This window comes from Sitophilus oryzae, unplaced genomic scaffold (assembly GCF_002938485.1).
Source record: "Sitophilus oryzae breed Bouriz unplaced genomic scaffold, Soryzae_2.0 scaffold_1639_pilon_pilon, whole genome shotgun sequence".
NCBI classification, from domain to species: domain Eukaryota; kingdom Metazoa; phylum Arthropoda; class Insecta; order Coleoptera; family Curculionidae; genus Sitophilus; species Sitophilus oryzae.
In genome coordinates this window covers 806,301-823,664 of record NW_022146324.1, presented here as the reverse complement: position 1 = coordinate 823,664, position 17,364 = coordinate 806,301, and the positions used below count along the sequence as shown (strand labels likewise).

At 32.1% G+C, this 17,364-nt stretch overlaps 1 protein-coding gene across 2 annotated transcripts in view; it reads right to left on the bottom strand.

Moving 5' to 3' along the window:
- The window catches only part of LOC115880585 (ATP-dependent translocase ABCB1-like), a 60,961-nt gene that overhangs the window by 24,093 nt on the left and 19,504 nt on the right, over positions 1-17,364 (bottom strand). For both annotated transcript variants that reach the window (XM_030897845.1, XM_030897844.1), the window contains exons 3-11: positions 14,660-14,956; positions 12,331-12,431; positions 6,655-6,826; positions 5,317-5,464; positions 5,087-5,259; positions 3,301-3,522; positions 2,840-2,965; positions 985-1,135; positions 673-896 (exon numbers count right to left, since the gene is read on the bottom strand). In XM_030897845.1, the coding sequence (XP_030753705.1) occupies positions 673-896; positions 985-1,135; positions 2,840-2,965; positions 3,301-3,522; positions 5,087-5,259; positions 5,317-5,464; positions 6,655-6,826; positions 12,331-12,431; positions 14,660-14,956 (1,614 nt within the window). The remainder of the gene's footprint in view (positions 1-672; positions 897-984; positions 1,136-2,839; positions 2,966-3,300; positions 3,523-5,086; positions 5,260-5,316; positions 5,465-6,654; positions 6,827-12,330; positions 12,432-14,659; positions 14,957-17,364) is intronic.

Genomic DNA, 17,364 nt, shown 5'->3' with positions numbered 1-17,364 from the left:
TGAAAAAATTGAGATATGATTAAAAATACGATTTGAGCATGTTCTAACTGGCCAGGACAAGACACTAAAAACTATAAACGATCAAATCTATTTTTCCAAGGCTCCTTGATGAAGAATTAGTGTTTTTAACATAGCCATGGCACTCTAGATTGAATTTTAAAATACAATTTCATTTTAAGCGAGAATGTCAAAAGTTGACATATGATATGTCATTCTATTCAGAATGTCATTTTCTATCGAATAAAGTAAAAAAAATACCGAGGGTGCCATTTAAAAATCAAAAGTTGTAATCATTTCCGGTGAAACAGGAAGTGACCAAAAACAATTGAATACACCAATCAATCCTAATTTATGTCATATACTAACATACCAAAAGTTATAGGTGTGATAAAAAAGTTATAAACAAATAAAAATGTTATAGGTGTAATCCACTTTTGAGACGCATCCGGTATTCTTCAGACTACTGTTCCTAAATTAATTCTATGATGATAAAGATGTGTAAGATATTTTTGTCCTATACAGGTAGACTGAAAATCTATATAAAATAAAAAAGATTCTTTAAACCACCCTAAAAACACTATTTATAAATAATAAAAAATAATTTAGTATTTTAGTAAATAAAATAGATGGATATAACCTAAAAAATCTGTAAGAAAATATTAAAATATTTACTGCATCCAAAGCTGCTTGGACTTCCAATTCACTAGCAGTATCCAAAGCTGAGGTAGCTTCGTCCAAAATAAGTAAATTTGGTTCTTTTATCAAAGCTCTAGCAATAGCGATGCGCTGTTTTTGGCCACCGGATAGCTGAGCTCCTCGTTCTCCTATTACAGTTTGATATCCATGAGGAAGTTTGCAAATAAACTTGTGCGCATTAGCTTTTTTTGCAGCTGCAACTAAAAATTGATATAAAAGATGAGGAGAAATACAAAAAATAAACTATTTGAAAAAATACTTGTTTGAAAAAATACTTGTTTCGCTTACCAATTTCATCTAACGTGGCGTTTAGTTTACCATAACGAATATTTTCGGCTATGGATGTGGCAAATAGAGAAGGTTCTTGACTAACAACGCCAACATTTTGGCGTAAGTAATTCAAGTTGACATCTTTTAAATCGACACCGTCAATGGTAATCTAAGAAAATAGTAATTTCTAATTCTAAATTGGCAGAGTATCTTTTATATTTAAAAAGCCAGAATTTGTTTGGTTAACTAGTAAAATATTTCTTAAAAAGAATTCTGGTGTTTTCGCCACTGATAGAAATACATTAAATTTTTCTATCCTTTGATGAAGAACAATTTTAGGTTATATCAAATCTTAAGATTTTGATTCACTTAATATGCATAATGTAGAAAGTTCTGCAATGAACAGTAAACCTCTACTAATACGGGATTCGACACAAAATACATAGATTAAAAAATAAAAGGTTGCACAAAATTGGTGATGACTTATCAATTTTTTTATAAATGTTTAATGATTGTTTTTAATAAATGCTTTTTGATGATTGTTCAGCGTACAGGTTGCTTTTTGCAAGCGATTGGAAATTTTCAAAAATTAAGTTATAGACTTTAATAATTTAATAAAATATACCGGGTGCGTCTCAAAAGTGGCTCACCCCTATAACTTTTTTTTATTTTTTCAGATAAAGAAATGAGATTTGGTATATGACATAAATTAGGATTGATTGACGTATTCAATTGTTTTTGGTCACTTCCTGTTTCACCGGAAACGACTACAAATTTTGATTTTTAAATGACTCCCTTGGTATATTTCTACTTTATTCGATAGAGAATGACATTCTGAATAGAATGACATATCGTATGTCAATTTTTGACATTTTCGCATATGGGTTTTTTAAAATTGTAACATGCGGTTTATAACGAAAATTTGACTCGAAATACCAAGTGTGTGGTACAAATTATTCGTATAAAAATGTTTTTTTCTAAATATGCTAATGAGCCACCCTTGTTCCATTTGAAAAAAATTGAGATATGATTAAACAAGACACGAAACACGAAAAATATTAGACGATGAAAATTATTTTTCCAAGGTTCTTTGATTGACAATTAATGTTTTTAACACAGCCATGGCACTCTAGATTGAAATTTAAAATACGATTTGTTTTTAAGCGAAAATGTCAAAAGTTGACATATGATACGTCATTCTATTCAGAGTGTCATTTTCTATCGAATAAAGTAAAAATATACCGAAGGTGCCATTTAAAAATCAAAAGTTGTAGCCATTTCCGGTGAAACAGGAAGTAACCAAAAACAATTGAATACGTCAATCAAACCTAATTTATGTCACATATTAACATACCAAATCTCGTATTTTTATCTGAAAAAATAAAAAAGTTATAGAAGTGAGCCACTTTCAAGACGCACCCGGTATAAATGAGATAGAAAAAAAAAGAGTACAAGAATTCGAAAAATTCGATACTCAGTTATAATAACTATTTTCGCAAAACTTAATTTTAAACAATCAACAAAAGAAACAAAGAAATTAAATATTTTTCAATTAACCATAACTACTGATAGGCATTTGCGTCAATAATAAATTATAGATAAAAATTAAAGTCGGAATTTTATTGTTCAAGGACAATTTGTTGTTAGAGACATGGAAATGTCCAACAGTAAATAGAACTAAATTTTTTTAAAGAGAATGAAAATCAACTCCAAATTGTCTTTAATTGGAATATTTTTTATTGTTTCATTTAAATGTTGTAAGATAATCTTAAAATCCAAAATTACTAATTAAAGGTTATGTTTGGCTGATAATTAGTCAGGGTTAGATGAATATTACGAGCCAGATATTGAATAGAAATATTATTGTCCTTACATATCCAGATGTTGGATCGTAGAATCTTTGCAATAATTGTACTAAAGTAGATTTTCCTGAACCTGAGTGTCCAACCAAAGCAACGGTTTCCCCAAAACTTATTTCCAAATTTATGTTGGATAAGACCTGAAAAAATACAATAGAAATTATTAAATAAGTTGTAATAATATTCAAATAAATGGTTAAAACTGAATTGTTTAAATACGGTTCAAACTTCAAACGATAATATACCATTTCAAATGGAGTATTCCATTTCAAAAAATAACAAAGAAAAAATATTTTATGTTTTAGAAAATTTGGCGTAGAATTTTGAAGCAGAAGTTAAAATATTTCCCTGAAATACAACCTAAGAGTATTGTACTTCTACAAAATTCCTAAGTTTTTTTTTATTATAGATGATACAGATTCCCGATGCTCTGTTATAGGACTCTTTATCATGACGTAATCAAGTAATAAAATACCTGCACATCTGGTCTGGCTGGATACTTGAAGCGGATGTTTTTGAACACAATGTCCGAAACGAAGACTGGCCTTTTGCCTAGGTTGTTTTGGCGATGCATGCTGGGCTGGCTATCCAAAATGTTGAACACTTTATAAGCAGCTCCACGAGCCATTCCAAAGACTTCCAGGTAAGGACCGGCACTACCAAAATTCCATGTGGCAATAAGTGTACAGAAAAATACCTGGAAAAGAATCGCCATAAGCAATTAATTTCGCAAAAACTCCAAGAGTATATACACAGTATGTCCCCGGATTTTCTTTACAAGAGGATAAACTTTTTTATTATTTACATTTTGGGAAAAATGCATTCTTCATAAAAATTTTTGCTTGTTCTAAAATGGTTAATCCCGTTATACATTTCCAAATTTCCATACCGTTTTAGAGAAGTTTAAGAAAAACATGAAAATATGGTTGAATTTTTCCAAAAAATTAAAACGCGTTTCAATGGTAATATCACTTCGTTTTCATTATTTGATAGATTGTAATTCATAGAATTTTAATTAACGTAATGTTTTTTGTTGTTTTAAAATGTTATATCTAGGTATCTAATACATATAATACAATTATTACTCTCAATATGATTATCAACATAATGAAAATATGTACCGGGTGTCCCATTTTCGTCCGTTTTACAGGGTTTCTCGTTTATGAGTAGAGCTACAAAGATGCGGTTTTCACATCACTATGCCACTTTTTTATGAAACTAAAGATGCTACACACAAATTCGTCCTAATCCTCTTATTTCTAGATATACAGGGCAAAGTATAAATTGTTGCATTTTTAAGGAAAAGGGGGAAATTGGATATCATAGAGTTTTTCACGTCGGAACTCGCTAGGAACTGTCATTATTCAAATATGATCCTAACTTTTTTTTAATGAAACGGCCCGTATATTATTTTTTTATTTTATCTGCCTTGTTATGAGCTTTCTAAAATATAATATACTCTATACTTACTTCCATAAACAAAGTAAAAAATGCATTATTTAACTTTATAACATAGCTGGCCGGTTTAAATTAGGTAATAAAAAAAAACAATGCAATTCGACGTCAAATTATGGGTATTGGCTATTCCACGCTAGTTTCTATTTGTAGAATTATTATTGCATAAGTCCATTAAAAATATCAATAATTCTAACCGACTGACGGTGTTCTCTAAAAGGTACACAAATTCAATTTCAGTGCAGTTTATAAAGATAACACGATGGAAAGCAAAATTATCGGATTAAATAAAATACTCCTTTAACCTTTGATTTTTATTGATTTATAGATTAATTTCTTGATTATCTGATTGACTTTGGCTGATTTATGTTAAAAAGTTAAATAATGCATTTTTTACCTTATTAACGAAAATAAGTATAGAGTAAATCATATTTTTAGAAAGAAAACATAAAATAAAATCATAAAAACGAAAATAAAATAATAAAAGAATATACAGGGTTTCGAAAATTGCAGCTCCCAGCGAAAAACTGGTTACGCCGCTGGATTCTACGTGAAAAACTCTACCAGACTCAGTTTCAACCTTTTGGATATCCCAGATACAAAGGAGATAAAAAATAGAACATTTTAGAGTTGAAAAGAAGGCTAGAAAAAATCTGGATGTATATATCAGGTTTCATAAAAAATAGCACAGTTGTGTGAAAACCGCATCTTTGTATCTGTACTCACAAACAAAAAAACGATTAAACACAAGAAAATGTAACACCCTGTATGGGCAGAAACCCGTTAAAGTAGTGTGTATTACTTACCCCCATCATATTTCCTGGAGTGTAAACTTGTTCGTTTTCAGGCAACGATCTTTCGGCAATAACTAGTCCAACTCCATACCAAAAGGCCAAAGCGTAGCAAGAATAGGCAAGAAACCAGATAAATCCTTGATTTAGAGCATTAAAAAGGCATCTTTTGACGTTGTTACTTTCCGCTGCAAGATTCAGAGTCTTTAGATTTAAAATTATGTCAGTACATTTCCAAAATTAACCTTCTTTAACGTAAACTTCATAACGCTTTGTTTCTCGGTCTTGTCCATCGAAAGCAACGACAGTTCTTATGGAGCTGAGGACTTCCTCGGCTACAGAACCAGCTCCACTGTATGCTGCCATTTCTTGTTTGCAATATTTGGCAGAGAACTAAGACCAAAAAACAGAAAGAATTATAATACAGACTTGTTCTCGAGTGACTTCACGGACAAATACTGATATTGTTTCTACTAATGGAAGTCATCTTTTCAACTATAATACAAGGTGGTCTGAACTGTATTCCGGAAACTTTGGCAGCATATTCTGCAGATAAAAATATACAAAAAAATTCGTATGAATGTTTGTCCTAAAATGCTTAGTTTCGGAGATACAGGGATACATTTTCCAAATAATTTCTGAAGTAACGTCAATATTTGGATGAAAGTTGGTGTCTGGGAGTTTTTTGACATGAGAAATTTGATTTTGATGTAAATATGACCCTTACTTGTCGAGGGCGCCACTTACAGATGTTTTAATTGTTTTGATGAGTAATATCTTTTCGTCCGTACCTACGTAAAACTACTGAGGGAAAAAATTTACATTTCCGTGACTCTTTAGGTAAAAAATGTCTCTTGATGAAAATCGCTACGAGCAACCGTCAAGTTATTTATAATGGAAATAGTCACACATGTCATTATTGACAAAAAATAAACGTGTTGAGTAGATAGTTATTTGACAGAAATGTCAAATTTGGGAACTTTTTATTTTTTTAAATTATTCATAATTTTTTCTTCGAAAAAATGTTGATAAAACAGTTTCTGTTCAACTTTTGGCATAAAAACAATAATAAGTAAATACTTATACTTTACCTAATCAAACATGTTGACTAAATAGTCTATGACAACAGGTATTATTATATATAACAGGTAGCGAGTTTTGCCAAGACACATTTTACGTCAAAAACTTTGTAAATGTATATTTTTTTACTCATTAGTTTTATACAGATACGGACGAAAAGTTATTACCCTTCAAACCAGTTAAAACATACGTAGTTGGTACCATATACAAGTAGGAGCCATATTGACATCAAAATCAAATTTCTCATGTCAAAAAATTCCCAGACACCAATTTTCATCCAAACATCTACATTAGTTTAGAAATTATTTTGAAAAAATTGAAATAAGAATGAAATTATGTACCACCCTGTATCTCCGAAACTAAGCATTTTAGGGCATACATTTATACGAACTTTTTTACTTACTTTTATCTGCAGAAGATGCTGCCGAAGTTTCCGAAATACAGTTTGGACCACCCTGTATATTGCTTATTATATTCATATCTTTTATTATTAATATTCTTACCCAAGCTATAGCTCCCATAACTAACGTTTGAAGTGGAAAAGAGGCTAAGCATACTAAAGCTAGCTGCCAGCCTTTGATCAAAGCCCATACAACACCTGTGACGAAAGTGCTTTGGAAGAATATCAACATTCCAACTTTTTCTCCAATTCCATCTTCTATTTTAGGAATGTTACTTAAAAATACACAGAATATAAATTGTAATTAATGTATACATGACAGCATAAACATAAATGCTTCAGAAATGGATAAACTCATTTTATGCATTTTAGTTTAATCTAGATCTTTTCAGGTGTCAACTGTGGTCCCAGTCGCTTCAGACGCAGACGGTTTATTTGTTTAAATAAAAAAATATTTTAAAAAATATATATTCCTATGTGGCGGATTTATCTATCCAAAAAACCCTATGGATATTTTGCCAGTGAAAGAAAATCTACAAAATAAAATAGATATTTTTTGTAAACACTGCTGTGCGTTAAGAGTTCATTTCACTAGTCCGAAAAAGTAGCAAAATAAGCGTTCAGCATTTAACGTTTTATGTAAAACTGGCTAGGTATTTTTACACAAATGAAGAAGGAAATTAAAGATAAAGAATTATACTATGTCAGTATTGTAGCATATTTTTAGACAACTTCTTAATTTTTAAGATTTTGGTGGTCAAACAACAACAGAATAAGTTAAATAAATCAAACATAAGAAATAATGTTTGGACTAAATTTTCTCGAAAATAAAGATACAATTAAAATTCCGTTACAGTACGGAAATAGACTGAAGTTTTGTTATTACAGTGATATATAATTTATATGGTTTTGTAACAAATCGCTCGCTATTTTATGGCAAATGCTTAGAGCAAACCTTAATCGACCCCTGAGAGCGATAGACCCGAAAGTGTAGTCTATAAAATGAATAACTTTGAATTTTGACCGTTATTTTTTACCAACATGGCAAATATAAAATCCCTCTATCAAAAAAGTTACTGATATTCTTTAAATTGAGTGCCTGAACGGATCAGATAGGTAACTCTTTTTACTTTCGTGAAATAGAAAAGGAAAATAATAAAACAGGTGACAGTTCTTCCTCCTCTTACAAAAATCAACACGAAATGTCATAATTGTCAAAAGTAAAATGTCATCAGCTTTTGACATTTCTAAATATCAGACCAATGTCGTTTCTAATAGGACAGCCTTAGAGTGAGATTTATGACGTCACACTAGTTAGATACTACGTATTAAAAAATATGTTGTAGAATACATCGAAAACATAATTCTTCCTCGTATTTTTGGTTTGTATTTTAAAAATGATATAGTTTACATGAAATATACATAATATACAGTTAATAAATACAATATATACACCTATTTATAGTAATAAATACTTTGGCAAATAAATTATGAATCATACAAATGCAGCAAATGTTTTACAATATACAAATAATGAATAGGTACATACGATAATGGGTAAAATGTAAAATATATTTTAAATTTTGTGGTTTGAAAATCGATCTAATTTAACAAAAAACATTCAATATCTACTAATAGTGATGTATTATTATTTGCATTCACAAAATTTTTATGTATATTTTGCAAGTATAAATGTTCAAAAAATTATATTTGCAAATAATACAATATCATAGAAAAAAGGCTATGAAATAAAGATGGCTGAGATCATTTTATAATATATATAAAATTATTCTAAAATTTTTGATTTTCTTGGGATTTCGGGAAAAACGCTAATTAAGTTTTCATTTGGTTTTTCATTATTTTTATTTGGTTTGGGCTAAACCTTCCGGCTAACATTATAGCCTTCATCAGTGTTGTGTCATATGAAAAAAATAGTGTCGAATATAATCCAAAAAATTACATATAAAATATTCACACCACACACCACATAATGTTTACTGCAATTAATAAACTAATATAAACTTGTCAAAAGATGACCACATATTTTTTAAAATTATTATTCTTAACACTAAAACTATCTACATTGACTATGGAGTACGATTTCAGCATTAGTCAATGTAGATATCTTATGTACCTATTTATTATTTGTATATTGTAAAACATTTGCTGCATTTGTATTTATTACTATAAATAGGTATATATTGTATTTATTAACTGTATATTATGTATATTTCATATAAACTATATCATTTTTAAAATACAAACCAAAAATGCGAGGAATAATTATATTTTACTTGTGTTCTACAACATATTTATTAATCAGTAGTATCTAACTAGCATGACGTAATAAATCTCGCCCCTAGGCTGTTCTATTAAAGACGGCATTGCTTCATCATGGCCGCAAGTTGCTAACCCAATAAAATTAACACTAGAAAAGCCCGCGGGAACTGTCAAATTCAAAGTTATTCGTTTCACAGACTATACACCGTAATCTTTGAATAAGAAGACACAGACATAAGAAGACACAGACTAAGGAAGGACCATATCAAAAATCTTAGGTCCACCGCGATGGGACTCAAATATGGTCGACTTAAATTCCGGTTTATCAGTGCCGTTCTAATTTTATTTAAAAAATGTAAAACTATGATGTAGGGTAGACGTGGGGTAGACTCAATCATTTTTTTTTTATTTTACGTTGTAAATAAATGTTGGTAGTTATCTAAAATTGTTATAAAAACATATTATTATAATAAAAATAGATAAGTTTTAATAATTATTTATTAACACAAACATCCGATACGCTACTGAGGCAGGTAAGTCAAATTGACGTATCTAAATTCTTTGACATCTAATCTTTGACAGGTAGTAAATAAAAGCAAAAATGCAAGAAAAAATGTATAATTAGTTAATTTAAGTGAATTTCATAAACGATCGGTTTACTACACGTATTTATATTATATAGTCACTTACTAGCGAAAAGTTGTTCCATTATTTCACTCGATTTTTGCCGAGATCTACCGCACGCTACACAACCAACTATTTTAGAGTCTTTTTCGATAAATCGCGATAGTGTCACTGTTAATTTAAGTTCTGCCACAATTTCCATCTAGATTTACTACCTTTACTACCTACTATCAGTAGTAGAATAAATAATAAATAACATAAAATAAGCTCCGTAAAGACTGACAAATCCACAAAATTTCAAATCAAATTCAAATGTGTCAAATGAATCGTCAAACAGAACTGTCAAGGATCCCCACACTAGAGTCGTTTTTCCGCCCATCATGCATGAATACATGGATAGCATTATGCTCCTTCCCTAGTCTTCTTATTCAAAGACCGCATTGTCAGCAGTGGCTTACTAATGAACAAATTGGCCTAACGGACAAAAAAAAATTTTAAGTTATTAATTTTTGCATAAAATCTATTCTGTGCCCTGTGTCCCATGAATGCTGACAAATCTTAAATTTGTGAAAGCCGCCTTTTCTTAAATAAAATCTTTATGTTCTTTAATTCGAAGATTTAAGGGTCTAGATTTCTTTGTTAACTTTGAAGTTTAACTTGATATAATGTCATTTTAACAGATCATCAACTGGTTTTGTAGACGTATCTGTTTTAAAAAAACTGAAGTGTTCTCGAATAGTTACATTTAAATACACACACCGGAAAAGTCTAGGGATATTACAATTTTATCCAGCCATCGTCAGTAATTTTATTATTTGCATTTCTGATATAATAAAATTAAAATAAACAAATAGTTTACAGGACGTATTGGAAATAAAAACGCGAAATTTACCGAATTTTTCAAATTTGCCTTGATTTTTATTGAACTCAAAAAAATACACACATTTTTTTTAATTCTAAACTGTGAATTAAAAAAAAAGATAAAACCATTTTTACTTAATAAAGGGTATGACCTCCTCTACTGTTCATTACAGCCCTACATCGTCTCTCCATGCTCCTGATCAGGTTGTCGATCTCTTCTTGAGGTACAGCCTGCCACGCTGCATTCACGGCCCGAACCAGATCCCTACGAGTTTCACGAGGCATACCCATTCTCAAAATTCTTCTTGGACCGCGTCCAATACGTGCTCGATGGGGTTGAGGTCAGGAGATTGTGCCGGCCAGGGTAAGATGTTTAATTGATGAGCATTGATAAACTCACTTACCACTCTGGCTGTATGAGGCCGTGCATTGTCATGCATGAGAATGAAGTTTCCCAAAATCATTGGCATATGGTAACATGACAGGCTCAAAAATTAAATCACGATATGTGATTCCTGTTAGAAACCTTTCAAGAAAAACGAGATCGGTTTTTCGGCCTAACTGGACTCCTCCCCAGACCATAACTATTCCACCTTGATAAGGGTGCACTTCCTGAACATGATCCAACCGAATAAGATTTCCCGGTTCTCTCCATACCCTAAGCCTTCTCGAATCCAGATGAATTCCAAAGCTTGACTCATCCGTGAAGAGAACATTGGCCCATTGTTCATTCGACCACTGAACATGATCTTGAGCCCACAAATATCGTACCTCTCGATTTCCTCTCGTTAAGGGTTGAGCTCTCCAGGGACGTCTGCTTCTTAAGTTACCTTCCTTAATCTATTGCGAACAGTGTCAGAACTAACGGTTACATTATGTGTTTCCTGGAGAATTACACTAAGCTCTGGTGCTGTAAGAGTCGGTCGGCGTCGAGCATTTAATTGTAAAAAATGATCTTACTGAGGGGTAGTAATGCGATGTCGCCCTGTGTGCCTTTCAGCAACATCACCACTTTCACGGTAGCGTGCACTTAATCGCGATATTACACTTTGCGTTGTATTTAATGCTCTAGCGACGTCGATTTGGCGCATTCCAGCTTCGAGCATACCCATGGCCCTTAGCATTTCGTCTCTGTTAAGATGTCTACGCTCCATAATGTCGTTTAATACTAAACAGAGTTATGAATGAATTCTGGCCATATGAATGAATTCTGGCCAGTTATCATAAAAACACAGCCAGTACAGGTTAAATTCGAACAACTGATGCTAGGTGCTTTTATACATTTGACAAAAAATGCACAACACTTCTGCAAATATCCAAAATTTAGAAATAACTAGTGTGACTACTTCGTTTCAATCGAAGTAGAAAGAATCGGCCTACAAATATGTGGTTGTTTATTCAAAACATTTATTTTTAACTTTAATAAAATTATATCCCTAGATTTTTCCGGTGTGTGTATTTTAAATAGTATTTTTCTTTGTTCTTTGTTTTTTTTTGCTTCCGACGACGGAAAGAGACATACTTTCCGAAACGTTAAGCATCTTTTTATCCGTTAGGCAAATTTGTTCATCAGTAAGCCACTGCTGACAATTAGTCTCCGTTGGATTCACGCTGCAGTGTTTACAAAAAATAACTATTTTATTTTGTAGATTTTCTATCAGCGGCGAAATACCAATAAGATTTTTTTGTATATTATTCTAAATAGGCGACCATCGAGTGGAGCCTCTCAATAGGAGTATGGTATTGCTTCCCCTCTCTAACAAAATCCAGCGATTAAAAAGCAATATCACAAGCATAGTATCCTTTTCTCAAACAATGTCTTTAGAACACAATGGATACTATTAAAATAAACGAGTTTAAATTGACCTTGTTAATCAAACAAAACCAAAACACTACTATTACATTAAAAATATTACATAAAAGTCAATCGATTAGAGAGTTAACAATAGATGTATTCGCGAAAACAATTTCAAATTTCAATAGTCCACGTCATTTAAAATTTTGATTAACTTACTCCGTTATAATACTGGCAAAATCTCCTGTCTGGTTCACATCGTACCAGGAAACGTCTTGATACAAAACTTTTTCAAAAAAATGCTTTCGCATTTTGAATGTCTAAAAAATTAAAATAATTTAACAAGTTATTTAATTTTGTTTTTATCCAAGCTTTTATCTAATTTATCATTTTTTGTAAATGGTGAAAAATCTAACTAACTCTCGCATTTTGAGTAGAATGAAAATCCCAACCGATTGTAAAGGGTGGTCCACACGCAATGACTCGTCGTACGATTTGCGTCGACAAAACGTTGCTGATAAAACCTAGAGGCTAGCTTGTATCTACATTTTAACGACCTGTCGTTCAGTTTTTTGTATTCCTTCATATCATCGTGTGTTGTGGATTGTTTTTGCTATTTGTTTAAATAAGTTAAAAAAAGGTAAGTAAAACGTCTTAACATCTCTACTAGAATTTCTTGGGGTGTCTTATTAAATACGATACAGACGGCTTATAAATAGCTTCATCTCCAACACCAGAACAAATAGATTTATTAAGATTTTGATAGTTCATTTCTGTAAACATTGTAAACAGTCCTAAGTGAATTATTTTTTTTTTGTTATTGTATCCTTAGTCGCTTCAGGATCCACCTTCTTGAACTTTTCACTACTACCTCGTAGGTCTAATTTTTATTTTCCCTCTCACTGTATTCTTCTTCTAGCATGGCAAGCTGTACCTTGCTACTCCCAAGGCGTTAAATGCTATACAGGGTGTTTCAAAAGACATGTGCTATCTCTCATGGGGAGATTCCTCTCTGAGGAGTATTAACATCTTTCAATTTATTATAATTTTCTTTCAAGGTCTTTTAGTGATTCGAATGAAATTTTGAGGGTAAAAATTTGGTGGGAACTGTGGGTTGGAGCTGGAGAGTAGCACGGTACGGCTAGAGACAAGTACGCTATTTCGCTAACAAGGGAAAAAAATCAGTGGCGTACATGTTTTTTTAGAAAAATATTCCATTGATAATCCTTATGCACGTCCCTGGTGAATATGTCGACCCATTTTTAGCTTTAAATATGTCGCATTTATAGTAACTTTTACCCTCAAAATTTAATGCTAAATTCTAAAAATACTTGGAAGAAAATTATAATAAATCGAAAAAATATTAAGACTTTAACACCCAGTAGCTACGAAACAAAGCAGAATCGGACGTATGTTGATATGAAAAATAAATCTTAATTTTACGTGAGGAATCTCCCCACATGTTTTTGAAACACCCTGTATACGGGAGCTATTATTATTATTCTTTTGATTTTACACGCCATAAACAAGGGAAACTCATATACAGTTGAATGAAGTACACTGTACAAATGATGTAAACATTGCCGTTGGTCAGACATTATTTGTACTCCCTTGATTAGCTGACTAAAATTAACATAAAATCACAAACAAATCGTTGTGAGCGTCAAACAGCCGAAATCTATGCCTAGGAGTTCAAACTTCTAACTCAGTTTTCCGAGTTTGGACAGTTCTAGAATTTGTTCAAACTTTCTGTCAACAGGCTTCGTTTTATCTTCAACTTTTGTCGATACAAGCAAATCGTACGATAAGTCGTTGCGTTTGGACCGCGCTAACAATAAATAGTAGGAAAAAAGACTCTTAAGTGTTTAAAGTAAATCAATGTAAAAACAGTATTATAGAATTATATACACTATGTCCCCGGATTGTCTTTACAAGAGGAAAAACTTTTTTATTATTGACATTTTGAGAGAAATGCATTCTTCATAAAAAAATTTGCTTGCTATAAAATGGTTAATCCCGTTTATACTTTTCTAAATTTCCATACCGTTTTAGAGAAAACTACAAAAAAAAAATGAAAATATGGTTGAATTTTTTTCAAGTCCTAAAAATCAGAAGGCGTTTCTATGGTAATACAATTTCGATTTCATTCTTTGATAGATAGTTATCATGATAGTTATTATTAAATTTGATTTTCATATTTTTTGTTGTTGTTAAAGTATCACATTTTCCGATAACTATTATCACCCTATCTGTCGCATTGATCTAAATAAATTTTGTGCTTCTTTAACATTTTAAAACAGCAATAAATATGACTTTGATAGATTCTATCAATAACAAACCAGAGAACAAACCAACTATTTTTTCACGTATTTTTTTTTAATTTTCTCTAAAACGGTATGGAAACCGGTATGGAATTTCTAACCATTTTAGAAAAAGCAAAAGTTTTTATGAAGAATGCATTTTTCTCAAAATGTCAATAACAAAAATGTGTTTCCTCTTGTAAAGACAAATCCGGAGCCATACTTCACTCATACTGTAGTACACGTACCTGTCGAATAGCGCTGTGACTAAAACACACCACAGCAACATAACTGCTTACTATAACCACAGCTGCTGCTATAGTACTCATAATGGCAAAATCCTTAGTGCCTTCCAGCATTTTTTGAGTAGCAATATCCTTTTCATCCTCTGTCAAATTGCCACTTATCAAAGACGAATAGTCCACAATAACACCGGAAACATCGCCAAACAGGATCATTAAAAATGGCTGTAAGACACCGCATATTGCCGAACCAATGAATCCAACAACAAGAAGGAATTTGTCAAATAGTGTTGAATACCTATACTGAAAATCGATCAAAATTTAACACATAGAGTCCCTATTTAAGAAAATACCAATTAATAGTGACGTAGATTTTTTTTACTAATTTGTTTAGGTCAATGGTACAAATACAAAGTACGAAAGTACTATAAATTGGACTAATGGCGCGTTCTCACGACTCGTGTACTTGGCAAGTATTTTTTATTGGCCTACAGGGTAGAGGTGGGAATTCTGGTCCCTTGGGAGGAACTAGTTCCTTAGTTCTAGTTCTTCCAGAGGAATAGTTCCTTGAACTAGGTCTTTAGTTCACAATAGTTCACAATAGTTCACAGTAGTTCCCCACTAACATTGACATTCTAACCTAACCGTTGCTTGCTAATGGGTTTCGTTGTCAGTCAGAACTATTCACAGTATGATCTGTATAATTTTTATAATGTACGAAAAATAACGATACGTGTAATTGTGTATGTTAAAAACATATCGGTATGTTTTATTGCAGATAAAAAAAATTAAAAAAGAAACTCAAATCAGAGTTTAAAAGACTATATCACAAATCAATAAGAGCAACTATTACAAAAATTTTACGTAAAATTGGATTTTTCCTCACTTCAAGCTTTTTGTTTTTGTGTAAAAATTTGGAATAACTACTCCGTTTTATAAGATATTTCTTAATTTTAGGGACCCCTAAAGTGAAACATTCCCATAAAATATTTAAAGAACAAACTAAAAATCAAAAACAGTATCCGCGACAATTTTCTGTGGTAAATACGCCGGCTGTGGCAATAGACAAGGCCGACTGAATAGATTCCCGTGAACTAGTCTTTTAATTATCTCCTCTAGGTCCGGATCCACTAACATACGGCTGGCACTCCCCACACCTGCCTAGCATCAATCGCGCTGGCCGATCCGTACGTAAACTAGTCTTTTATTTAGTCCCTTTAGGTCCGGATCCGATAACATACGTCTGGCACTCTCCAGTCCTGCCTAGCATCGGGCTACACGCGCTGGCTGAACCGTCGCCGTCGCATATTATTATATATCGGTCACAGTCTCGATCCTGGAATAGGTCCTGAGGAACTAGTTCTGTGAGAAACCAGGAACTAGTTCCTTTCATTACGGGATCGGAATAGTTCATTGGTACTATTTCTTTCACGAACTACACACCTCTACTACAGGGTCTGGCGGGAGTGCGGCGTAGTTCCTATAATAAATAACTTAGAAATTCTGTATAGATAACCTAACCTTAGATATAGATACCCGACGCACCGTGTATACCCTCTCTACGAATTACAAATATTTGTCAAGTAGACGAGTCGTGAGAATGTAATTACGAAAACTTAATAAATTGAAAAAGTTGTTCTCTTTGCTTTTTTTATGAGATGGACAAATATTATCAGTGACCTAAATTACATTTTTTTCACTCGAAAAACAGACACCTTAAAATTTTAATGTACAGGGTGTCACATTTTCGTCTGTTTTATAATGTTTCTCGTTTATGAATAGAGCTACAAAGATGCGGTTTTCACATCACTGTGCTACTTTTTATGAAGCTAAAGATGCTACACAGATTTGTTTAGCCGCCTTAGTCCCTGAAATACAGGGCGAATTTGAAAATTTTGCATTTTTTGATTCCCCTCGGTGGATGATACAGATCATAGTCTGTAAATCATATCAAAGTCTGTAAATTGGGTTAAATATTAGGCATTTGGGTTAAAAATGGCGCCTTGTCACGTAGAATCCAATGGCTAGTTTTTCGCTGAGAGTTGTCACTTTTGAAATTCTCACGTAGAATAAATTATTAGATTGTTTTGTTTACCTAATTTAAACCGGCCGCCTGTGTTAAAAAGTTAAATAATGCTTTTTTTACCTTATATTTGGAAATAAGTATAACAGTGATGTAAATAGGTAAAAAGTAGCACAGTGATGTAAAAAAACTTCTTTGCATCTTTGTATCTCTACCCATAAGCGAGGTAACCTGCAAAACACACGAAAATGGGACACCCTGTATACTGTAGATTGGCAAAAATTAATACTTTTGTGACGTTGGAAAATAGTATACAGACCGGACCACCGTAGTAGTAACATAGGCAGAACCGGACGAATTAGCGTATACCCGTCCGCCGGATAAAAAACAGGCGAAAAAATGCGATACAATAAACATAGGTTTGATAGGTTTTAATAGGCAAAACGAATACGTAGATTCTCGCGACAGTTCTCGTGTAAAATTTATTTTTTAAGTAAAATAATTGATGTTTATGAAGTTCGTGAGAAAATTCAAATTGTAAAATGATATTTCCAAAATAGGTGTTATCGGGATGTACAAACAATTTTTCCACAAACTTATGTAAACAGGCCAATTCCATCTTTATCTACTATATCAAGAGTTATTAATAATTTTGAAACACATGGGTGCGTGTCCCCACAAAAGCACA